At 39.6% G+C, this 19445-nt stretch overlaps 1 protein-coding gene across 1 annotated transcript in view; it reads left to right on the forward strand.

Annotated features, from left to right (window-relative positions):
• Positions 1–19445, forward strand: part of NAALADL2 (N-acetylated alpha-linked acidic dipeptidase like 2) — a 298774-nt gene that overhangs the window by 71213 nt on the left and 208116 nt on the right. Inside the window, exon 2 of the mRNA XM_056498926.1 lies at positions 11082–11559. Within this exon, the coding sequence (XP_056354901.1) occupies positions 11082–11559 (478 nt within the window). The remainder of the gene's footprint in view (positions 1–11081; positions 11560–19445) is intronic.

Genomic DNA, 19445 nt, shown 5'->3' on the forward strand with positions numbered 1-19445 from the left:
ATTTTGCAGAATTTAATAGTTTATACTATTCAGAGTCACTGATAGCATGTTTCTTGGGAATCCTTTTCAGAGTCAGTTATGGATTATATTTTCATGAATTTTGCCGAGTTATGTTCTTTGGAAATTATCTTATTGATTCCCTTCAGTTGGAGGGTGACTTTTTGAGAACAACACTGATTTCTTATTAACTCCTGGCTCTGCACAGACAGTGAGAGCTGGTGCCTGAGATTAAAATTAGGCTGGGAATAAAATCAACAAAAAGCTTTATAACTTTGAAATTTTCATGAAACTCTCAATTCAAGGATTTTAAAATGAAGTTGTCTGGAGTAGCACAGGTTTCCATTTGTTTGTGTCAGTGGAAAGATGCAGCTGATGAATCCCAAGCTAGGAAACAATTAAATGTATTAACTGCCAGATGAAGGAAGGAAAGCCTAAATCCAGGTGGTTTTCCTGCTTCAGGCTGAAGGGTTCATAGAATAAAACCTCTGTTAGGTCCTGTACTGAAAGGATATTAGTAAAGTCTCTATATTATTCTCTAGTAGCACCTGTACTAAAAGGAGAAGTCTGCTGGTGAAGACCAGGTGCTGCTGTCCTGCTCAGCCTTGCTGTGCTCCTCATCCAGACCTGCAGAGCTCCTGCACTGAGTCCTGGTGGGAATTCTTGTCTTTCCATCCCACTCCCAGCTGCACTTACTGAAGGGTTTATAGCAATAGCAATAGCAAGACATTGTGCCAGAAGCATGTGTGACCAGGGCTGGGCTGACACAGACTTATTTGTGTGTTTTTTCTGTGCTTTCTGACATAAAGGTGCCCCTGAGAAGGAAGTTTTGTCCATGCTTTGGTGATGTGGAAATCGCATCAAAGGCTGCAACAAACACGAGACATACAAATGAAATGTTTCATTTATCAGCAAATCAGCAAACCTGCATCATTCCTGTGCTTCAAGGGTTACAAGTCAAGCAGTTTTTAGCAAGCTGCTAATCTGCTGTGCTTGCTCTATAGTTATAGTTGCTTGCTGTCCCAGGAGTTTCCAGCAAATGCTCATACAATCTGATTAACATGGTTCACATACAAAGGGCGCTGGCCTGGGGACTACCACGTCTCATTAATGGAAATGAATTTTTCATGCCATGGCTGCTATGTCTTGTGTGCTAAGACTTTTCATTTCTTTTTCCAATTCTGTCTCTTTTCTGTATTGTGTTATTTTTTAAGCATAAATGTCTGTGTGAATTTTAACAACCGGTTATATTACAGGTCTGAGAGTTTTTATTTCTGCATGGTGATGTTATTTTTGCTAAGAAACAGATGTATTGGCAGCAGAGGAAAGAAAAGGAGTGCAATGGCATACATTTGTGTTTATATTGAACCCTTTAGCTCTGATTGAATGCTTGATGAGTTCAGCTTAAGGATGAGGTGACTTGATCTGTTCTTGGCAGCAGTCCTGCTTTGTGTGGGAGGCTGGAGCAGGTGACCCTGTGAGGTCCCACCAGCCAGCATTTTCATGATTCTGTGAACTGTCAACTTCTCAGTGTAACTTTCCAGAATTAATTCCAGCATTGTAACTGATGTATCATCCCATCTTTTCAAGAGGCTGTAACTTGTTCTACTGTGACATGAATATGGACATGTTCTGGTTTATAGCTGAAAGCAGGGACAGAAGGTTTAGTCTTGTCCTAGCACTGTTCCTTGGGATATTTTGGATTAATGGTGCTTTGTAAAGAAAATTGGAGAGGAAGCAATAGTACATATTGAGCCAGTATGCAAAGTATGCTCTGTGACTGGTCATCCACAGCTGCTTTCCTGTGGCATTTGTTGTTTAACATTTTTTGCTGTCAGCAGATTGTAATTTGCTGATTACCATTACTTTGTTGAGCGTTCCCAGACATCACTGGCTGTCTTGTCCAAGGTGTGTACCTGGACATGGATATCCAGGGTCATCAGCCCACACTGAGCTGATGGTATAGAGCTGAATTAGCACAAACCATCAGCCCTTGATGCACTGTTCCCACTTAGGAAGGGAATTGCTGCAGTACCTCTGAGCATCAGTTATATGGTTTATAGCCTCCTTTAGCTCAGTGTACTAAGCTCTATGTTTCTTGAATATGTCCTCTTTGTTCTTGTCTTAATGCACACTTTGCTTCTCTTCAACTGCTAATGTCTCTAAATCAAAAAGTTCTACAACATAAACAATTTAAACTGTAATAGCTATGCACAGCCCTGGCCAAGTATAAAGAAGGTTTTTGAGAAGTTTTTCCTCTGCAGTCACTGATCTGTTTATTTTAGATTATAAGGTATCAGGCTGTTCTCTAAGTGGTCAATAAGTGTTATGGTTGCTTTTTAAGAAATTACTCCTTGAGAAATGTGTATAGACTAACAGTATTAATGAGCTCAGTCTACTGGCAGTCTGTGAGAAGTTATGTATAGATGTCTGTCAGCTTGAGTGTGTCAAAGATGACCAGATCAGGCTGAGACTGACAATTGAAGTAATATTTAGGATAATGAACTTCTCCAGTTTATTTCTTGCAATGCCCTCATCTCCATACAGCACAGCAAGGCTGAGAGATTTCCCTAAATAATGACTGGGAGGCCATCAAAGAGAGGCTGAAGATGAAACCATAGGCTAACAGCTGTGCCTCTTCTCCCAAGGATGTGGTCACAGTTGGGTAGGACTTGCTGAGAACAGCATCAGATCTGGCTGCTCTTGTGGCTTAGCTCCAGAAGGGCTTAAGTAGAAGTGTGAAATTCCTCTGAGGAGCTACTGAAAGCACATATGTTACTGATATGTGAAGCTTTACATGTAGATACACTTCATCACAGATCTTAAATGTGTGGCTGAAGAGCTGCCAGAAGATAGATGTGCAGAGGAAACAGCAGAAAGAAGGGGTGCTTCCTTTATTTTTTATCCTCAGGAATCCACTGAGGATTCCTTTGTTGACCTGAACTAACACATCTCAGATTTTCTCTTTAAGAGAAATCATAAACTCATGTCAGCATGTAGACATTGGCGGATCAGGGATGCTGAATGTCACACCATTGGCTATGTGTGAAAAAACATGTTCTGATAAATTCACAGGAATTGTACACCATGCAAAATTACACCTCCAGGCAGACTCAAATGACCAAACTCTGACATTTCTCAAACTTGACAGCTTATTTCAGTGGAGATTCAGGAAAAAAAAAAGGTCAAAGGACACCAAACATATTACTGCTCTACTCCGCCTATAGCTATAGCAACACTAAATCTTCTAATATTACATCTTGGGGCAAATGAAGGGTTTTTCATTTAGGCCCTAGAAGCAGGGGGAAACAAGGCTCAGGAAGAATAGCTGAGAGAAGTGGTGGTGTTTGGTGAAAAGGAGTCTTAGGGTAGACTTATTCTTCCTACAACTGCCTGAAAGGAGGTTGAGCCAGGTGGGGTTGAGCTCTTCTCTCAGGTGACAAGTGGTGAGACAGTAATGGCTTTAAGCTGCACCAGAGAAGGTTTAGCTTAGGTATAAGGAAACATTTCTTCACTGCAAGCTCTGGCATTGCTGCCCAGGGCAGTGGTGGAGCCTCAAACCTGTGTATTGTGGCACCTGGGGACACGCTGCAGGTGGCATTGGCACTGCTGGGTGAACGGCTGGGCTCAGTGACCTCCAAGCTCTTCTCCAACCTGCCCAGCACTGTGCTTCTGCCACAGAGATCATGTGCAGGGTTTCCACATCGTGGTGGCTGCAGCACACAGCCCCTGGCCTCGCCAGGGCAGGCTGCACAGCTGGATTGGCTCCGGCAGAGCGCGGTGTCCCTGCCCCGGCAGGTGTGCAGGGCACAGAGGTGTGCATCACAAACTCCAAATCCTGGCTGCTGCACCAGTTGCCACGGCAACATCACTCTGCCTACTTGAGCTTTAACATTTGAGAGTTCACCCAGAAAATAAATCTGGCGTGATTATGAAGTGCACTTGCTTGTTTTCTGAATTCTTTGGATACAGATCGTTGAAAAGAGCAGGAAATTATGTTGCTGCCTCTCTGTTTTCTGCCATAAAGCATGCACAGAATCATTAAAGCTGTCATCTATCAAAATACAGTAAAATTCCAATAAAGCTAAATTGTAAATGTTGCCATCTTCAGCTCCATAATATATTATTTTTAAGGGCTCTTTGTCATTGTTGAACTTGATAAAACTGAGTAAAACCCCACTGAGCAAGAAATGAGGAAAAAAAATCTAGAAAATGTAGTCTTGAAATAAGGATTTAATTTTTTTATACTGACCTATTTTTCTACAGCAAGTTAGAATAGCACAGGATGGTGACAGCAGGAACATTTTTGTGTGTATCTATCAGTATTTTGAAGATATCAATTAAAGTCTGGTTTTATCCAAAAAATTACTCTTGACATGAGACATGAGGGCTTCATATTTCCTCTGTATCCCTGATTTCCATGTGAAATATTGCTCACAGGAAGATTTGTCTTCTGTAACCAGCTAAGTTTGAGAAATTGATCCTAAACTCTGAAAACTGGAGCACTTGGAATAGATTGCCCAGAAAGGGTGTGGAGTCTCTTCACTGGAGATACCCCAGAACCGTCTGGAATCTTTTGCTGTGTCCTTTTGGATGGCCCTGCTGGGGCAGTGAGGTTGGACCAGTTTTAGATAAAATTGTATCCCAAATGGTCCAGAGTCATGGGTTTGTTTGTGGTTTGTGGTTTCTTTTTTTGTTTGGTTCCATTTGCTTGTTTTTATTTCTCCAAACTGCATGTGTTAACGTTTTCATTGCAAGATTTTGTCAATGATTGTTTAAAATCAGGAAAGGAGCTGAGGCCTGTGAGGAGGATAGATTCCTGTTTTTCTTGTTTGTAGCTCATCCTTAAAAATGACCTTTTGATTTTGATTTTCTTTTGTTTGTTTGTGTTGTTAGCTGGCTGGTTGATTGTGATGTTGTTTTTTTTGTGATTTTTTTTTTCTGGTTTGTGGTTTTTTTGTTCATTTTGAGATGTGGGTTGAAACCACATAGTATTTTGCAATGCTGTTTGCATCTTTTGAAGTACAACAGACTTCCACTAGCACACTTTATTACAATGTAGTGGCTTGCAAGTGTACATTTTGCAAATTTTCAAAGTTTAAATGACTTAATTTTTGAAATAATAATTTAAATAAGATTGAGTGTAATTAAAGAGAAAAAAAAGAGTTTGAAAAATATCAAAGTGAAACGTGCCCAAGCCAAATACTGGCAATGTAAAAATTTCCAAAGCAGAAATGAGTCATATAAAATTAACTTTTCTTAAGAATTGCTATGGCCTGTTAGTACAGCTATTGCTGTCAGCATTTTCAAGTTAAATATCATTTACAATGATTTTATTTCACATCAGATTCAACTATCAGCTTAAATGCAAATGCCCCAATAATAGTTTTTGTCCTGGTAAAGCTTTGTATTTTATTTCTTTCAGAGGCAATTATAATGTCTGGGGGAATGTAATGCAAAATATACTATTGATGAAACCTTGAAGTTGGAAAAACATATCTGTGCAGGCAAACTGGATTAGGTTAGGGTACTGACAGTCAGTGTAAGGATAAATGAGAAAAGGGAAAGACTGACATTTTGGAAGAAGAGCTTTGGGTGGGATGGACAGAGCTTGGCAGAGTTTTTTGGGAAGGAAGAGGGTTGGGAGGTGGTTTGGGCAGGAGGATTTAGATGTGGGCTGGAGCCTGGTGCAAATGAACAGAGATGTGGGACAGAATTTCTTCCCCTTACACCCAGTTTAAGAATAGTGTATAAACACATGTGCACAATATATCCTGGAAGTCCTGATTCTCCATCTGCTTCTTTGCATTTAGAAACACTGAAATCCTGCCCAGTCCTACCCAGTGCCTTGCTTGGGGAGAGCAGCAGCATCTGAGTGTTGATTCCAGTGGAAAAATGAACTAAGAAACTGGAGTGAGTGTGTGTGGCTTCTCTCTCCTTGTTTGGCATTGCCATCCTGATGTTTGCAAATGAGCCAAAGGGTGAGAAAACTGAGCTGTTCCCACCAAAACAGGAGGGAAGAGCTGTCCTGGAAGCAGAGCAAAGGCAGCACAGCATGTCCCACAAGAAATGCAATTTCTTGCCATTTCTACTGATGTGATTGCTCTGCAGGTTTAATAAACCTCCTTGGTACACTCTGCATATATCACAGGTGCTCTTAGCTCCTCTAAGGTCATTAAATATCTCTGAGTTTTGTTTCAGGCAGATAGGTGTTTGCAAACTGAAGGTGTCTGAGAATGGGAAAGAGCTGTGTTAGTAATACATGCCCAGCATGTTAGAGACCAGCTGAGGCTGCCTTTGTGTTACCTGATACTTGCTGGGGAAGAAGCAGCTTCCTGCAATCTTTCTGCAAACCCCAGGAATTCAGAGATTCATATCCATGTACCTATGCACATCTGGATGGCCCAGGGTGTTATAGGGTATTATATCAGGTGGCTGTTGCATTTGGTTGTAGGCAAATGAACTCTTGTTCCAGCTGGACATCATTGTGCACAAATCTTATCAATCAGGGTGCCCCACAGCCCCTGTTCCTGTCATGTGGTCATCCTTTGTGTTGATATTCATGGTGTCCTGGTCCACATGGCTGTTTGTGATAGAGTAAAATCAATGAGAGATTTGGAAGAGGTTCAATACTCTACATCATTCATCTGTGCCAAAAAGGGCTTGCTGATGAAGAGACAACTTTAGATTCAACTTAGCTGTGTTTTACAGACCTTTCTCCAGTCTGATCTCTGTTGTTTCTGCTGCAGCACTGCTCAGTCTTTCAGGTTGCATTCATCTTCAGTGAAATGTGAATAACTGGTGAGTTTTGTTTTTATCTGGGGGCTCTATGGAGTGACAAGGTCCCTAATTGTCCTGCTGTAACTGAGCTCTTGCCAAGCCACATCCCAAAGGTGAGGGAAGGGAGAAATCATTACTGCACAAAATTAAGGCAGTGGTGATGGAAATATCACATTATTGTTTTTGAATTACAGGGTAGTGTAATGTTGCTGTTGACAAGGGCATCATAATCTCTTCTGCAAACAAGTTTTGTCAGGGATTTATAACTCTGAAGAAATTTGTCTAGGCCTGAAACTTGGCATCATTTTGTTTAACAAAGTACTGATTTGTTGTCATACATACTTTAAAGCCTTGCAAGTGCAGTGGATGTTGGGTTCCATGATAAACACAGCTATTGGCCCTTTAAACAGGTGATATTATGTCAATTTTGGGCAGTTTTCCTAGGCACAAAAATATTACAAGGGCATAGAGGAAAAGCACCCTATAGAAGATACTGAGAAGAAAATAAAAAATGAGACTCCTTCAAAACGAGATGAGCCAACAACCCTGGAATTTTGGATTTTTGACTGTGCAAAGAGGCCACAATGCCTTTAGGAGAATTCCTGGGTGAACTCTGCCTTTTCAGTGGTGAGACTAAGTGGCCTGAGAAGGGCTCACTGTGAGCAGCCCATTAACACTCACCAGGCTTCCTGCTGTGCATGAGCCTGCTAATTGTCTCAGCAATTTATGAGCTGCATTTAACAACTGCAGCACCAGTCACAATTTACAGTAGCATGTTCATATTGCTTTTTCCTTCTTGGTTTCATAAAATGTTCATGTAAACTCAACTTTCTGTTGTGGAGGAATTGGGGGACAGCAGGACCTTTAATGAAGATCATATTCTGTAGTTTCCAGAAGCTTCACTAATAAGGGATTGAAGCAGGGAAAGTTGTCAAAAGAAGTTTCTGGTGGTTCCCTAACAAGATGTTCCTATCAGGCAGGATGTAAATGTGTTATTTTTAAGGTCAAAGCACAGGCAGAGAGTTTTGAAATGGGCTCGTTAAGGCAATAACGTTCTGATAAAGCTGACTCTCCTCATTTCTTCTGTGCAATTAATTGAAAGGATATTTAGCTTTGGTTTGATACCTCTCTATAAACATTCTCCCCACAAATCAGAGCAAGTATAGAAATGTACATCAGCTTTATTGGTCATCATCTTGGCTCTGTCCAGTATTCCACAGTTTATGATGCCCTTTGCTGTCCCTGCAGAATGGCTTTAAAGCTCACTTGGTGCATATTCAGACTTCTGGCATTTTGCAGTTGCTCTTTTATCTTTATAATAAAACATGTATTTAACAACAATTAAATGTTGAAACAGCTTGCTGGCAGATGGGGTGAATTTTCTATCTCCTGAAGTTTTCAAAAATGTCTTTCAAAAATATGTTCATTTTATGGTCTGTGTTATAGAGAGGACTGAACTAGAATATTGTAGTGTTTTTTCTTGACTTCAGTTTTTTTCTGTATTTCTGTTGTAATTTTTTTCCACAATTCACTCTTACTGTGAATATGTAGAGTTTTCTTTCTCCTTCCAATACCAAGCCAAAACTACATGTAATACATCATGTTGAAGTCATGCCTCCTTCTTTAATCAGCTGAACACTCAATAGAACAGGTGATGCAGATTGCATGGCACAGATGATCTGTGCCTTAAGAACCAGGAGACCCCTTTGTAAAATAACTTTTGGAATGGTTAAATGCAGTGATCTCAGATACTTCAGGGCAAGTTGTGCTGTGTCCTTGGACTGAAACAACGAGCTTAGAAATATTAGTGGAAAAAGTGAAGTTAACAACTGCAGCTCCTCTTGCATCCTTTGCATTCCTTAACTAAAGGACAGGTGTTTGCTAATAAGATCCCATACTCCAAAGACTGGCCTCAAATATAAAACTTGATTGAATATTGATTTTTATTTTAGGTCATTTAGCCGCTTGCTTGTTTGTTGCTGGTTTTGTTTTGTTTTGTTTTGTTTTGTTTTGTTTTGTTTTGTTTTGTTTTGCTTTGTTTTGCTTTGTTTTGTTTTCCCTGAAGTGAAGAAACTGGTTTTGGTGCTGAATTGAATTGCTGAGATGCTGAGCTGTGGAATGGGGTTACTACTCATCTGCATAATAACCATTAATAACCATTTCAAGAAATTTCATATGAATTTTTATTATATGTTTATATGTAGATTTAAATAACCTTTATTAATATGCTCCATTGAACAATAACACACTTTTTAAAAATATCATAAATATGAGGAAAACTTAACTACCACAGATAGGCAATGGTCAACATTTATATGCTCAGCAAGATTAATATTTGCCATGAAACTGCATCTGAAAAACTGCCTTAATTCTGGTTTATGGATAGTAATCTGCCAAGGGTTAACTTATTTGGCTAAAACAGTTTGTTAAAGGAATTCTAGAGCTAAAATTATGTGTTTATGAAACACAATGATGATCTGCTTTGCTTTAAAGGACAAAGCATCAGTCTTTAATAAAAAGCAATATGAAGTGGAGCTGGAAGGATGAGGTAGTTGGGCAGCTGATATTACCTACAGTGATCTCTGTCACTGATGGTTTGCAAATTAATCCTTCCACTAACAGAAGAGGAGACGGAATGAAAGGGTAGATAAAGAGCTTGAAAAGTAGTTATCTCAATTTTCCAAAGAATATTAATACATGGTTTGATGTCCAGTTGGTGCTTGGCAGGAAGCTCAGGGCAGCAGGAATCATTTTCAGGGCTGGCATTATTGAATATCTTCCTGAACAGCCTGGATGGAGAGGCAGAGGGATCCTTCCCAAACCTGAGGGCAGCCACAGCAGCTTTGCAGCTGTCTGGCTTTGCAGCCATTTCTGGACTCTGCTGGAATTTAAAGACTAAATCTGCAGTTGTTATTTAAATAAATAATGCAGGCTTTCACACTAGTTTAAGAGGCTTTAGTTCAGCACAATCTAAACTCTGGAAGAATTGATTTGCAAAGGGACTGGAATGGTGGCTTGGAAGGTGTGGCTGTTCCCAGGCTGTCTGACAGTTATAGGTGAGGGATATTTATATGGCTGTAGGGGGAAAATAGGAACTGTAAATTGCTATTGTATAGAGGCAGATAGCCTTTCAGGGGACAATAGGCTGTTTCATTATATGGGAGCTTGCAAGCACTTTGCTCTCTTCAGAGAGCTTCAAAAAGCTGAATTCCACTTTGCCATTACAGTGGGTTCCTCTATTATGTAGTAATGTTATTTGGAGGTGAGTCTTGGAGAGTGAAAAATGCCTTAAAACATATAAATGGAGTGGTAATGTAGTGTTGTAGGTGTCAGTCTAGTGCTCATCACTATGAGAGTTTTCATATCTTTATCCTAATTTTATTCTAATTGAGAAGTGAGTCTGATGTATGAAAAGCCCTAAATTACAGATGCTTATGTGTTGGAATGGCTGTTGTCAGAGTGTGGGGGAAAGGCACCCTGTTGTTGCAGCCTGTCAAAAATGATTTGTTGAAAATTGACTTTGAGTGTTTGTACTGGAGGTCAGAGTTCCCATTAGAGGGCTTCTACTTCCATAGAAATATCTCGAAGTGCCACAGTTATGCCTTGCTATTAAAAGAATGATTTTGTTACAAACACTTACCTGGCAGTGCTTTTGATTCGTTAAAATGAGAAAAATAAGTGGAGCAAAACAGCTGGGACAATTTCTAAGTAAATTCATCAGTCATTCAGGAACTATGCATTTAAAATACCTGTAAATAATAGAATGCTCCATCTAAATGGAAGCCTTTTATTGATATGTAAGTACAGTGTCACCCTGAAGTTTCTTTTTTAATTTATCATTTCCTTGTGCTTAGAATCAGATCAGGCAATTCATATTATTTCCAGCTTTTCAACTTTATTTTAGCAGCATTATTTTGTATGGTGTGTGAAATGAAATTGTTGCACACAGTTGTTAAGCTTTAAAATTACTTTCAGGTAACAAATAATTGTTTTGGAAACTCTGAGCCTTCGCTCAATTTTTTAATATTATCTCGAGGACTGACAAAATAATTGGATAATTTCAGTGGTTTGCCATTGGCACTTTTAAATTCCTTTTATTCATATTCTTACAATGTACTTCCCACGATGATGTTCATGGGACTGCTGATCCTACAGAAGGCAGGACGGTGGAAATGGGGGGAGTGAAATAGAACCAGTTTTTGGCCTTTATTGTCTGTTTCGTTCTCTCAGGTACAAAGAACAAACAGATTGTTTGTGTGTGCGTATGGAAACGAACACTGATGTTTTAAATGTTGTTTCAACAGGTACCAAGATGGCCTATCAGAAGGTGAGTGCAGAGCAGCGGGCACAGGGGCACTCTGCGTACCTGGACAGCGATGAGCTGCAGGGCACGGCGCTGGAGCTGGAGTGGGACATGGAGAAGGAGCTGGAGGAGCCTGCCTTGGACCAGTTCCGCCTGGGCAGCCCCCAGAGCCCTGAGCTCCACCTGGAGCCCATCCAGCCTTCCTCCTCTCCCAAGGGCAGGTTCCAGAGGCTTCAGGAGGACCCTGACTACGTCTCCCACTACACCAGACAGGCGCCCAAGAGCAGCCGCTGCAGCTTGCTCCGGGTGCTGAAAGTGTTTTGCACTGCTCTGATTTTATTTATTTTTGGAATTGTGATAGGATATTACACCCACAAGAAATGCCCTTCTCCCCCAGCGTCTCAAGAACCAAATAATCCTCATATCTACCATGAAATTCTCAAGGAAATCAAAGCTGAAAACATTCAGCGGATTTACAGGTACGTACCTTGGCAGGTTTTTTTTCTCTAAATGCTCTCAGGTACCACTGTTGAGTCTTCACCTGATACTTTTTAATGTGGAATCTTATTTACAAACCTTTTTTAAAATTTTCTTAATGTTCAATTTTCTCATGACGCTTGGGAGATGTTCATCAGCATCTACAAAATTCATTTTACAATAATGCAAATTTGTGCTAATCATAATAGGTTTTTGCTTTAATAATCTTCTATTGCTAAATATATTATTATCTTTAATGTAAATGAATTGAAAGACACAGATAATTCAAATTGAATTGAAATACAGACAATAGAACAGCTGTCCTAGATCCAGTTGACTGCCAAATAACACATTGAAAAGCAAGGTTGATATTGTGTTTTGTAATATTTGGTGCTTTAAAAAAATCCCCATTTAATTTTTGGCACAAAAGTGGTCTCTAACTGATGTTTTTTCTCTACATGGTAAATTAAACCTTTATTCTGTATGGGTTTTGGATGGAAAAATTGAGCTCTGCACTCTGAAAGATGGTGATTTGTTTATTTTTTATTCTTTATTACCTGTTTTTTTTAGGATTGTAAATTTTTGTAAAATACCTGTGTTTGACTGGGTTTGATTTTTTATTCATTTTTCCATGTGGAATCCTTTCACTGCTTTGACAGTCTATATAAACATGTTTGTATCAGAGTATATTCACTCTTCTGTAGCAGTGAGTGTGGAAGAAAATAGATTTTCCTGCCAACTTTTGAAAGTTACTTCTATATGGGGAGGGAAGATGAACTTATTTTTGGCTTCTGGAATGCAAAGATCCTTTTTCACATTAAAGGTAAAAATGCATTGCAGATTTTTTGATCAGTATCAGTTCAGAAGCAGCAGAAGTCCCATACCTGAAGACAGAAGAGATTTTTGTCATGGTCATCCAAAGAGGTGTTATTGAATAGATCAGAAATACATCAAAAGTAACCACAGGAGTGTTGTAACAATATTTGTCTTTTATTGTATTTGCTAAGCCAAGTCTTAAATCCTGTAGTGGGTAATACCATGTTTTGAGCCAACACTGTTACTAAATTCAAGAGAAAAAGTAAATATGAAGGGTTTCATGTCAGTTTTCATGTGCTGAACTGATTGTACTTCATACAAAACTAATTATTTTCATAATGGGAAAGGTACAGGTCATGAAAAATATTGGTTTTTAATGTAAAAAGATAACTTCTTTGTATATCAGAGAGTAAATTGAACTGAATTCTGTCATTAGGCTTCATCACAACCAAAGTACTGGAGTAAAATAAACCCTAAGATTGTGTATTACACAAATTACAGGAAATTGCTGGCATGTCTGTCAGACTCAGAATAATACTTCAGTATTTTGTGTTTGGGGACTGGGAATCCCTTGCCATTCTGTTGTTTCAAAGGGTGGTTTAAAACCATCCCTTTTCAAACCCTTCATGACATGTCAAATGATTTCACCTTGCCACTAGGATACTGGTGAGAATCTGGAATTTAGTAAAATGAATTATATAAATACTTTGAAACTTAAAAAACTTTGGTAGTTGCCATCCTGTAACATAATTCTTAATATTTGTTTGGGTTTCTTTTCTATTTAATAGCATAATTTCAATAAAATATTAATTCAACTACCTATCAATTCTGTATATAAATATATAAATAATGCTTTTAGTGTACTGCATTGCCCACAAGGATTTTCCTAACCCAGCATTTTGGTCTGAGACAGCTTTTATCCCATGTTGTGATCAGTTTCTTTTCCTCAGCATCTGTTTGGCAGAAGTCAGAGTGACTGCAATTTAAACCTGGATGTGTGTAGGCCTGAGAGTAGAGAACATGCAACATATGTTGCTTGGGTAAAAAAAAAACAAAAAAACAAAACACAAACCTGACAAAATCAATATAAATTATTGGAAAACTTCCTTGAATAAAGTACCTTGAGTTACTAGGAATAAGTGGCAGATGCTTGTCTTGCAATTTCTAAATGTTACTGAGCATGACATTAATTTAATTTTTGTTGTTTACTCCTTAGATCAGGCTCAGATGGTATGGGAGTTTGCTAACAATCCTGTAAATGAATTAGGAGGAAAAAAAAACTGTTTAAGAGACACAGGTGCCAATCATAATGCTGGAGCAGACATCACCTTAATGTGCTTGAAGGTCTGGGGTGGGAGCTTTCTGCTGGGGTGAAATCTGCTTGGGGTCGATGAAGCTTTGGGGATTTGACCCTCTGCCCTTCTAAAGAGGTGGCAGAGGTGCTCCAGGGAACTTGTGTTGGCTTTGTTTGGATTTGGACTGGGTTCTGTGAGAGTTGAATGAAGCCTGTCTGCCAATCCCTGTTAGGAACAGAAGTGGCTGGGTCCCCATCCCTGGAGGGCTTTAAAGGATGTGCAGGTGTGGAATTTAGGGACATGGTTTAGCCACCTTGTCACTCAGCAGTGCTGCATTAATGGTTGAACTCAACCTTAGGTTGGAAAACACCTAAACAGTTCTGTGATGGTGTAGGATACCTGCAGCTTGTGTTCATGGTTGCTGAATTGGGATATTCAGGTGTTCCTGTGTGGCTTCTCCACTGGAGGATCCTGGCTGGGCTCCCCTTCTGTCAGTCCCATCCATCCCAGCTCCATGTAAAGATCTTGTTTTGTTTTTTCCAGCAGACATACTAGAAATGATTAGGTAAGAAAACTCAGTGTGCTGGCTTTTATTCCTTCAACTTTGCACCTTGTTTCCCATGAAATGGGAATGCAACAGAATTTCTGTGCAATTTAGCACAGTTGTAATTACTGGTCTTGGCCAAGTTGCTTAATCAATGGTACAGCCTAAGTCAACATTATCTCTGTGAGCCTTTTTGAACAGTTCTCCCCAACCTCTGTAGGGAAGTGCTTTCTTTGTTGGCAATAAAAGGTAGAAATGAGTTCATTCCTGATGTTTCAGAGGTTTCAAGATGGGTTGTCAGAGGTTCCTGAAGGGGAAAAGCAATTGCCACAAGAAAAATGAAGAGTTTTTCCTCATGCTGCATTTTAAACTGGGCCAGAAAAGAAAAAAGGAATCAATATTGTTATTAGGATTCAGTCAGTAAATCAAACAGTTCAGGAGTGTGAATACTACATTTGTTCAGATATATGTTTTTAAAGAGGAACAATCTGCTCCACAGTACAGGCAGATTCAGAACTGGTAAGATCACTCATTATTCTGCGAACATCACTGGGCTGATGGGAATCCAATAATTATATCTGTTTGTGCCATGAATGTAACTTTTACAGTTTTCTTCTGGAAGATATATGACAAAATTTAAGTTCAAGTTAGGTATAACTTGGCTCCAGAAGGTCTTCAGGGTGAGTATGAAAAGGGCATAAATCCCACATCCAAAAGAGGTGGAAATTGAAACATGGAATACTTGGGCATTGCTTAAGTTTACATCCATAACCAGCAGAACTTACCAGGGCTAGAGAGATGGATAAAGGTGGTGAACTTGATAGGCAGAAAGCAGATTATCTCCTGGGACAGGTGGGTTGAGTTCTTGGAGCCATGCACTCCCCAGGGAATGTCTGCAGCTCCAAAAACCACCATTACACTGGGGAGGGCCCTGCTCTCCAAAGGGATTAATCCATTTACATGTGGAAGTCTCTATGGTTTATAATAAATGCTGAAGGTTGTAAGAGGGAGACTTTCAAAAATACAGAAACACCCACTGCCAGTTTTGGTAAGCTGCAAGTTTATGAATTTTCAATGCACAATTTCAGTGCATAATTTTCAGTGAGATCTGACTTGTTAAAGCTGCTTTTTAAAATGACACTCAGATTTCTACTCTCACTTAAGTGCTTTTGAAAGTGCTGTTTTTTCTTTCTCACTCTGTATGATGTTTATAAAATTATTTCAATTTTATTGCTCAAAAACCAAAAGGAATGAAGCAATCCTATTTTATTTGGAATATGTGGAGCTATCATAATTCTTTAGGAGGTTGTAATTTTGGGGTTGGCTTCTGTAAATTAAATGGATAAACAAAGATTCATGTTGAATAGTAAGAATAAAAGAAACAGGCAGTTGTATTGATGTCAGTGATAACTCTGGCTGTGCATTATTTATCAGATTAGCTAATTGCTCTCATGTTTTTAAAATTCTTATAGCCTTATTGAGCTTTACCCAATAATTACTTTCCAAAACTGTACATTTTATTATCAGATCCACAGGTTTTTTTAGTAAATATTCCCACAATTAAAACTGTGATGGGGGCACAGAGGGAAGAATCTTTACTTTGCTCTCCAGCCAGTCTACAGAGAAGCTCCAACATTTCAACTCTTGCTTTTTATCCTGTGTATTCTCACTCATATCCTTCCTTCACTATCATTTTTCCCTCCTCAAGCAATAGGGAAGTTTAAATCCCTTCATGATACATCCAGTTGGAACTAACTGTCCTTTATAGGTGTATCTGTTCCTTACTCCACTGGTGATATCACCTGCAGAATCTCCCAGATCCATCTCTGGCAAGAATTGATTTGTCACTGGTGCCTGCTGCTGTCCATAACTTAAGCTTAATTCTTCAAAGGGCTTTGGCAGCAGCTGCTCTTCTGTGTGTCATGGCCAAGGAACAAAAGTGCCAGTGCAGTGAGAAAAGGACTTTTACCTGGTTTTGTTTTGTTTTGCTTTTTCCTCATAATCAGTACTGTTAAAACCTTGGGGCTTCAAACCTTTTTTGCAGGTAAAGCCTGTGAAATACATACATGAGGAGCAAAGAGAGCCTGGAACTTGTAGGAAAATTGGAGTTTTGGGGATTTGGACTGAGTGAAATTTACAGGCTGGTGCTTGGTGGATTGCCTTTGTGGCAGGAATGAGGAATCAGGAGCAGAGGCTGCTCAGGAAGTGTGTGAGGAAAGGAGTGCTCTGGTGACTGCTTCCCTGGGTAGGGACCCATTGAGTCCTAGTAACAGCTACTATTAATTAATTATTAGCTATACCTGACCTCTGCATGGCTGCTGGGAGCAGTGTGCATGCCCCTCACCACTTCACTCATCATCACATTTGTCCCCCTGTACACAAATCTTGTTTCTTGTCACACCAACAGCTGAAAAGAGCTGTGCAAAAAGCAAATCCCAGTGGGAACTCATCCCATTCCCTCCTGGGTATCACTCTCAGGTGTTTCTTGTGTTGCTATCAAACATGCAATGCTAAATCCAGTTAGGCTGGGTCTGAAGCCAGGGCTGCCTCATCTCTGGGAATGCATGGTGGCAAATTCCCAGGTAGCCAGGAGCTGAGTGAGCTCCCTGGATCTGTTGCCTTCCCTCTGCAGAATCACTTGGGATTCTCTTCATTCACATGGTAATTCTGAATGTGTATTTATAAGTACAAAGCCCCTTTTGAGAGCAGATAAGAGTAATATCAAACAAGGGAAAGTTCCCACTTATCCCCCTGCCACCTCCCACTGAAGAATGGCTCTGGGAACATAAAGAGGTGTCTTTTGTGGAAGAAAGATGCCCTGTGTGACCCAAGTGCTATCTGTGGAACAGACACTTGATAAATTTAGGCTTCAGATAGCCACTTATGTCAAATATGATTTCTTTTTAAACCAAAAAAAGAGGTTATATCTGTACTTCAGAGGTGTTAATAGAAAGGCTTGTCTGTTTTATAGTTTTTCTTAGTTTCATTCTTTTTTTATTATTTTGTTTCTTTAGATGAAAAAAAGGATGCATTATATCAATATAATGCATGAGAAGGACGTGTGAGTTTGATCCTGTTAAGGTCAGCTGCAGCATATGCTTATAATATTCCTTTTCTTTTTTGAAGAAATGTCTTAGGTTATAGTTTACTTACATTGAAAGGACATGTTTCAAGTCCACCACCTGTTTCCCTGAGAACAATTTTTCTTTTCGGTTTTCAATTTTAAATTATTTTAATGGTAACCATAAAAATATATCGATTTTTAGATGTTTGATTTGGGAAATCATTTACAGCAAAATCTGATTTTTTTTGTATCATAACTGTATCCTTTGTAAATTAAGTACATAGTATTGCCTTAAAATAATTTTCCTAAGCAATGCATGTTTGATTTTCTAAGCAGTAAGTGTGATATGTTAATGAATTAGAATCAATAAACTATATTATGCCACATCAGCATAATAAGTAATAAGTCCCTTGATAAATTCACTCCCTGTCACAGCCTGGATGAATGGCTTTAGTCTTGCTGCTGTACAGTGCCTCGTGTTTTCCATGAAAAAGTGACACCAGTTTTTGATAGGCTATAAAGTGCAAATTAATTTTGCTCTGATCACTTAGTTTTGAATTGCATAATCTTACTTATTTTAAAGTTAAAGATTACCTTGCTGGAATTGCCTCACAATCCTCCTAAGAGGAGTGTGGTTAGGGTTTAGAGAGAAGCAATTTCCATGGCCATTAGCTGTCTGCTTCTTTACCATCACTGCTTAAAGTGTGGGGCAATTTAGTCCCAATTAGAACAGCAATTCTGAATGGTGACAAGTGCTACTTTCCCTAATAGATGATGAAATGAGCTGTACCAGCCTGGCTGAGGGAATAGTTTGTTGTTTAAAGGTCTGGCATTCCACATTCCTGCCTGGTTGGGGTTACTCAGGGGTGGAGGATGATGCCTTGAATCTTTCTGTCAGCTGGGCTGCCCCAGCACATCCTGATCTCCCCTTTGCCTCTAGGTGTCTGGTGCTGGTTGAATTTCCAAGGTTTGAATTTCCACATTTCCAAGGGATCCTATCTGTTCCAGGGACAAACTGGAATGGATGGTGAAACATCTATGGATTTTCCAAATCCATCCATTTTAAGAAACTTTTGGTGAGTGATGGGTTCTGTACTTGACTTTACCTGAAAACCAGAAATAGTTGACTGGAGATTTCTGAGCAGCTCTGACACTAATGCTGGCTAAAAGGCAGTGTTTAGAAGCTAAAGAGTTATTTATGTTGCCATCTATCATTTTTATAGATTTAACCAAACCATATTTTTCCTAATAGAAAGAACCTGAAGGGAAAAAAAAAAAAAAAAAAGCCACACAGCCTGCTGAGATGACAAGAAGTTTTCATTGTGCTTCCATTTGGTAAATACCATAGGGTGAAGAAATTGGACAGAGTTGTCCTTCACTGTCCAGTCCTTGCAACTCAATACAAGGAGGATCAGCAGGACTGGTGGTCCCAGGGATGTTCTTATAATGATAGTGAGGAACAAACCTTGCAGAACAAACCCCCTTAACAATTTAATTAGTGGCACAAAGACTGTCTCCTAATTGCCTGAACGACTGCAGGAGTTTCTCCTGTCTGCAGGGTGGATTTCTCCTCAGAGGAGATCATGGCAGAGGGCATTGAAAAGAGTCCCTAAAATTTCTGAAGCACCAAGCACTGGCAGATTCCTGTTTAGGATGCTTTTCTCATCAGCAGGATGTGAAACTGAAGTCCATGGGTACTCCTGAGATCAGCCTTTCAGTGGAATCTGCAGTTCCATGGTAGGCACTGCAACAATAAGCAATTAGTTTCCTGCCTGTACACATAAATCAAATTAACAAAGCCCCGAGGGGAAGGAGTTTTCTCAGCCCTTCTTGGTGGTGCTTTGACATGCAGTTCCCTGCCATCAGCACCTATGACAGCTGTTTGGAAGCCTGATAAGCCAGCCTGATGCTGAATTCAGCTAACTGCAAGTTGCTCTACTGTATTAAGTTACTGTTCATGCAGCATTTGGAACTGAAGGTTTCTGGGGAACATTGCTCAGGATCGATCAGGGATAATGAAATTGATATTGCCTGAATAATAATCAATTTTAATGGTGGTATTCTGCAGTAGTCTTCTGTTAAGGGGCTTCTATTCTCAGTTCAATTCTCTTTGAAAGCTGATGAGTTTCTGGAATGAAACAAGTAGGGATTGCATTGAAAAGTTTGGGC

The sequence above is a fragment of the Oenanthe melanoleuca genome, chromosome 9 (genome assembly GCF_029582105.1).
Source record: "Oenanthe melanoleuca isolate GR-GAL-2019-014 chromosome 9, OMel1.0, whole genome shotgun sequence".
In the NCBI taxonomy this organism is placed as follows: Eukaryota; Metazoa; Chordata; class Aves; order Passeriformes; family Muscicapidae; genus Oenanthe; species Oenanthe melanoleuca.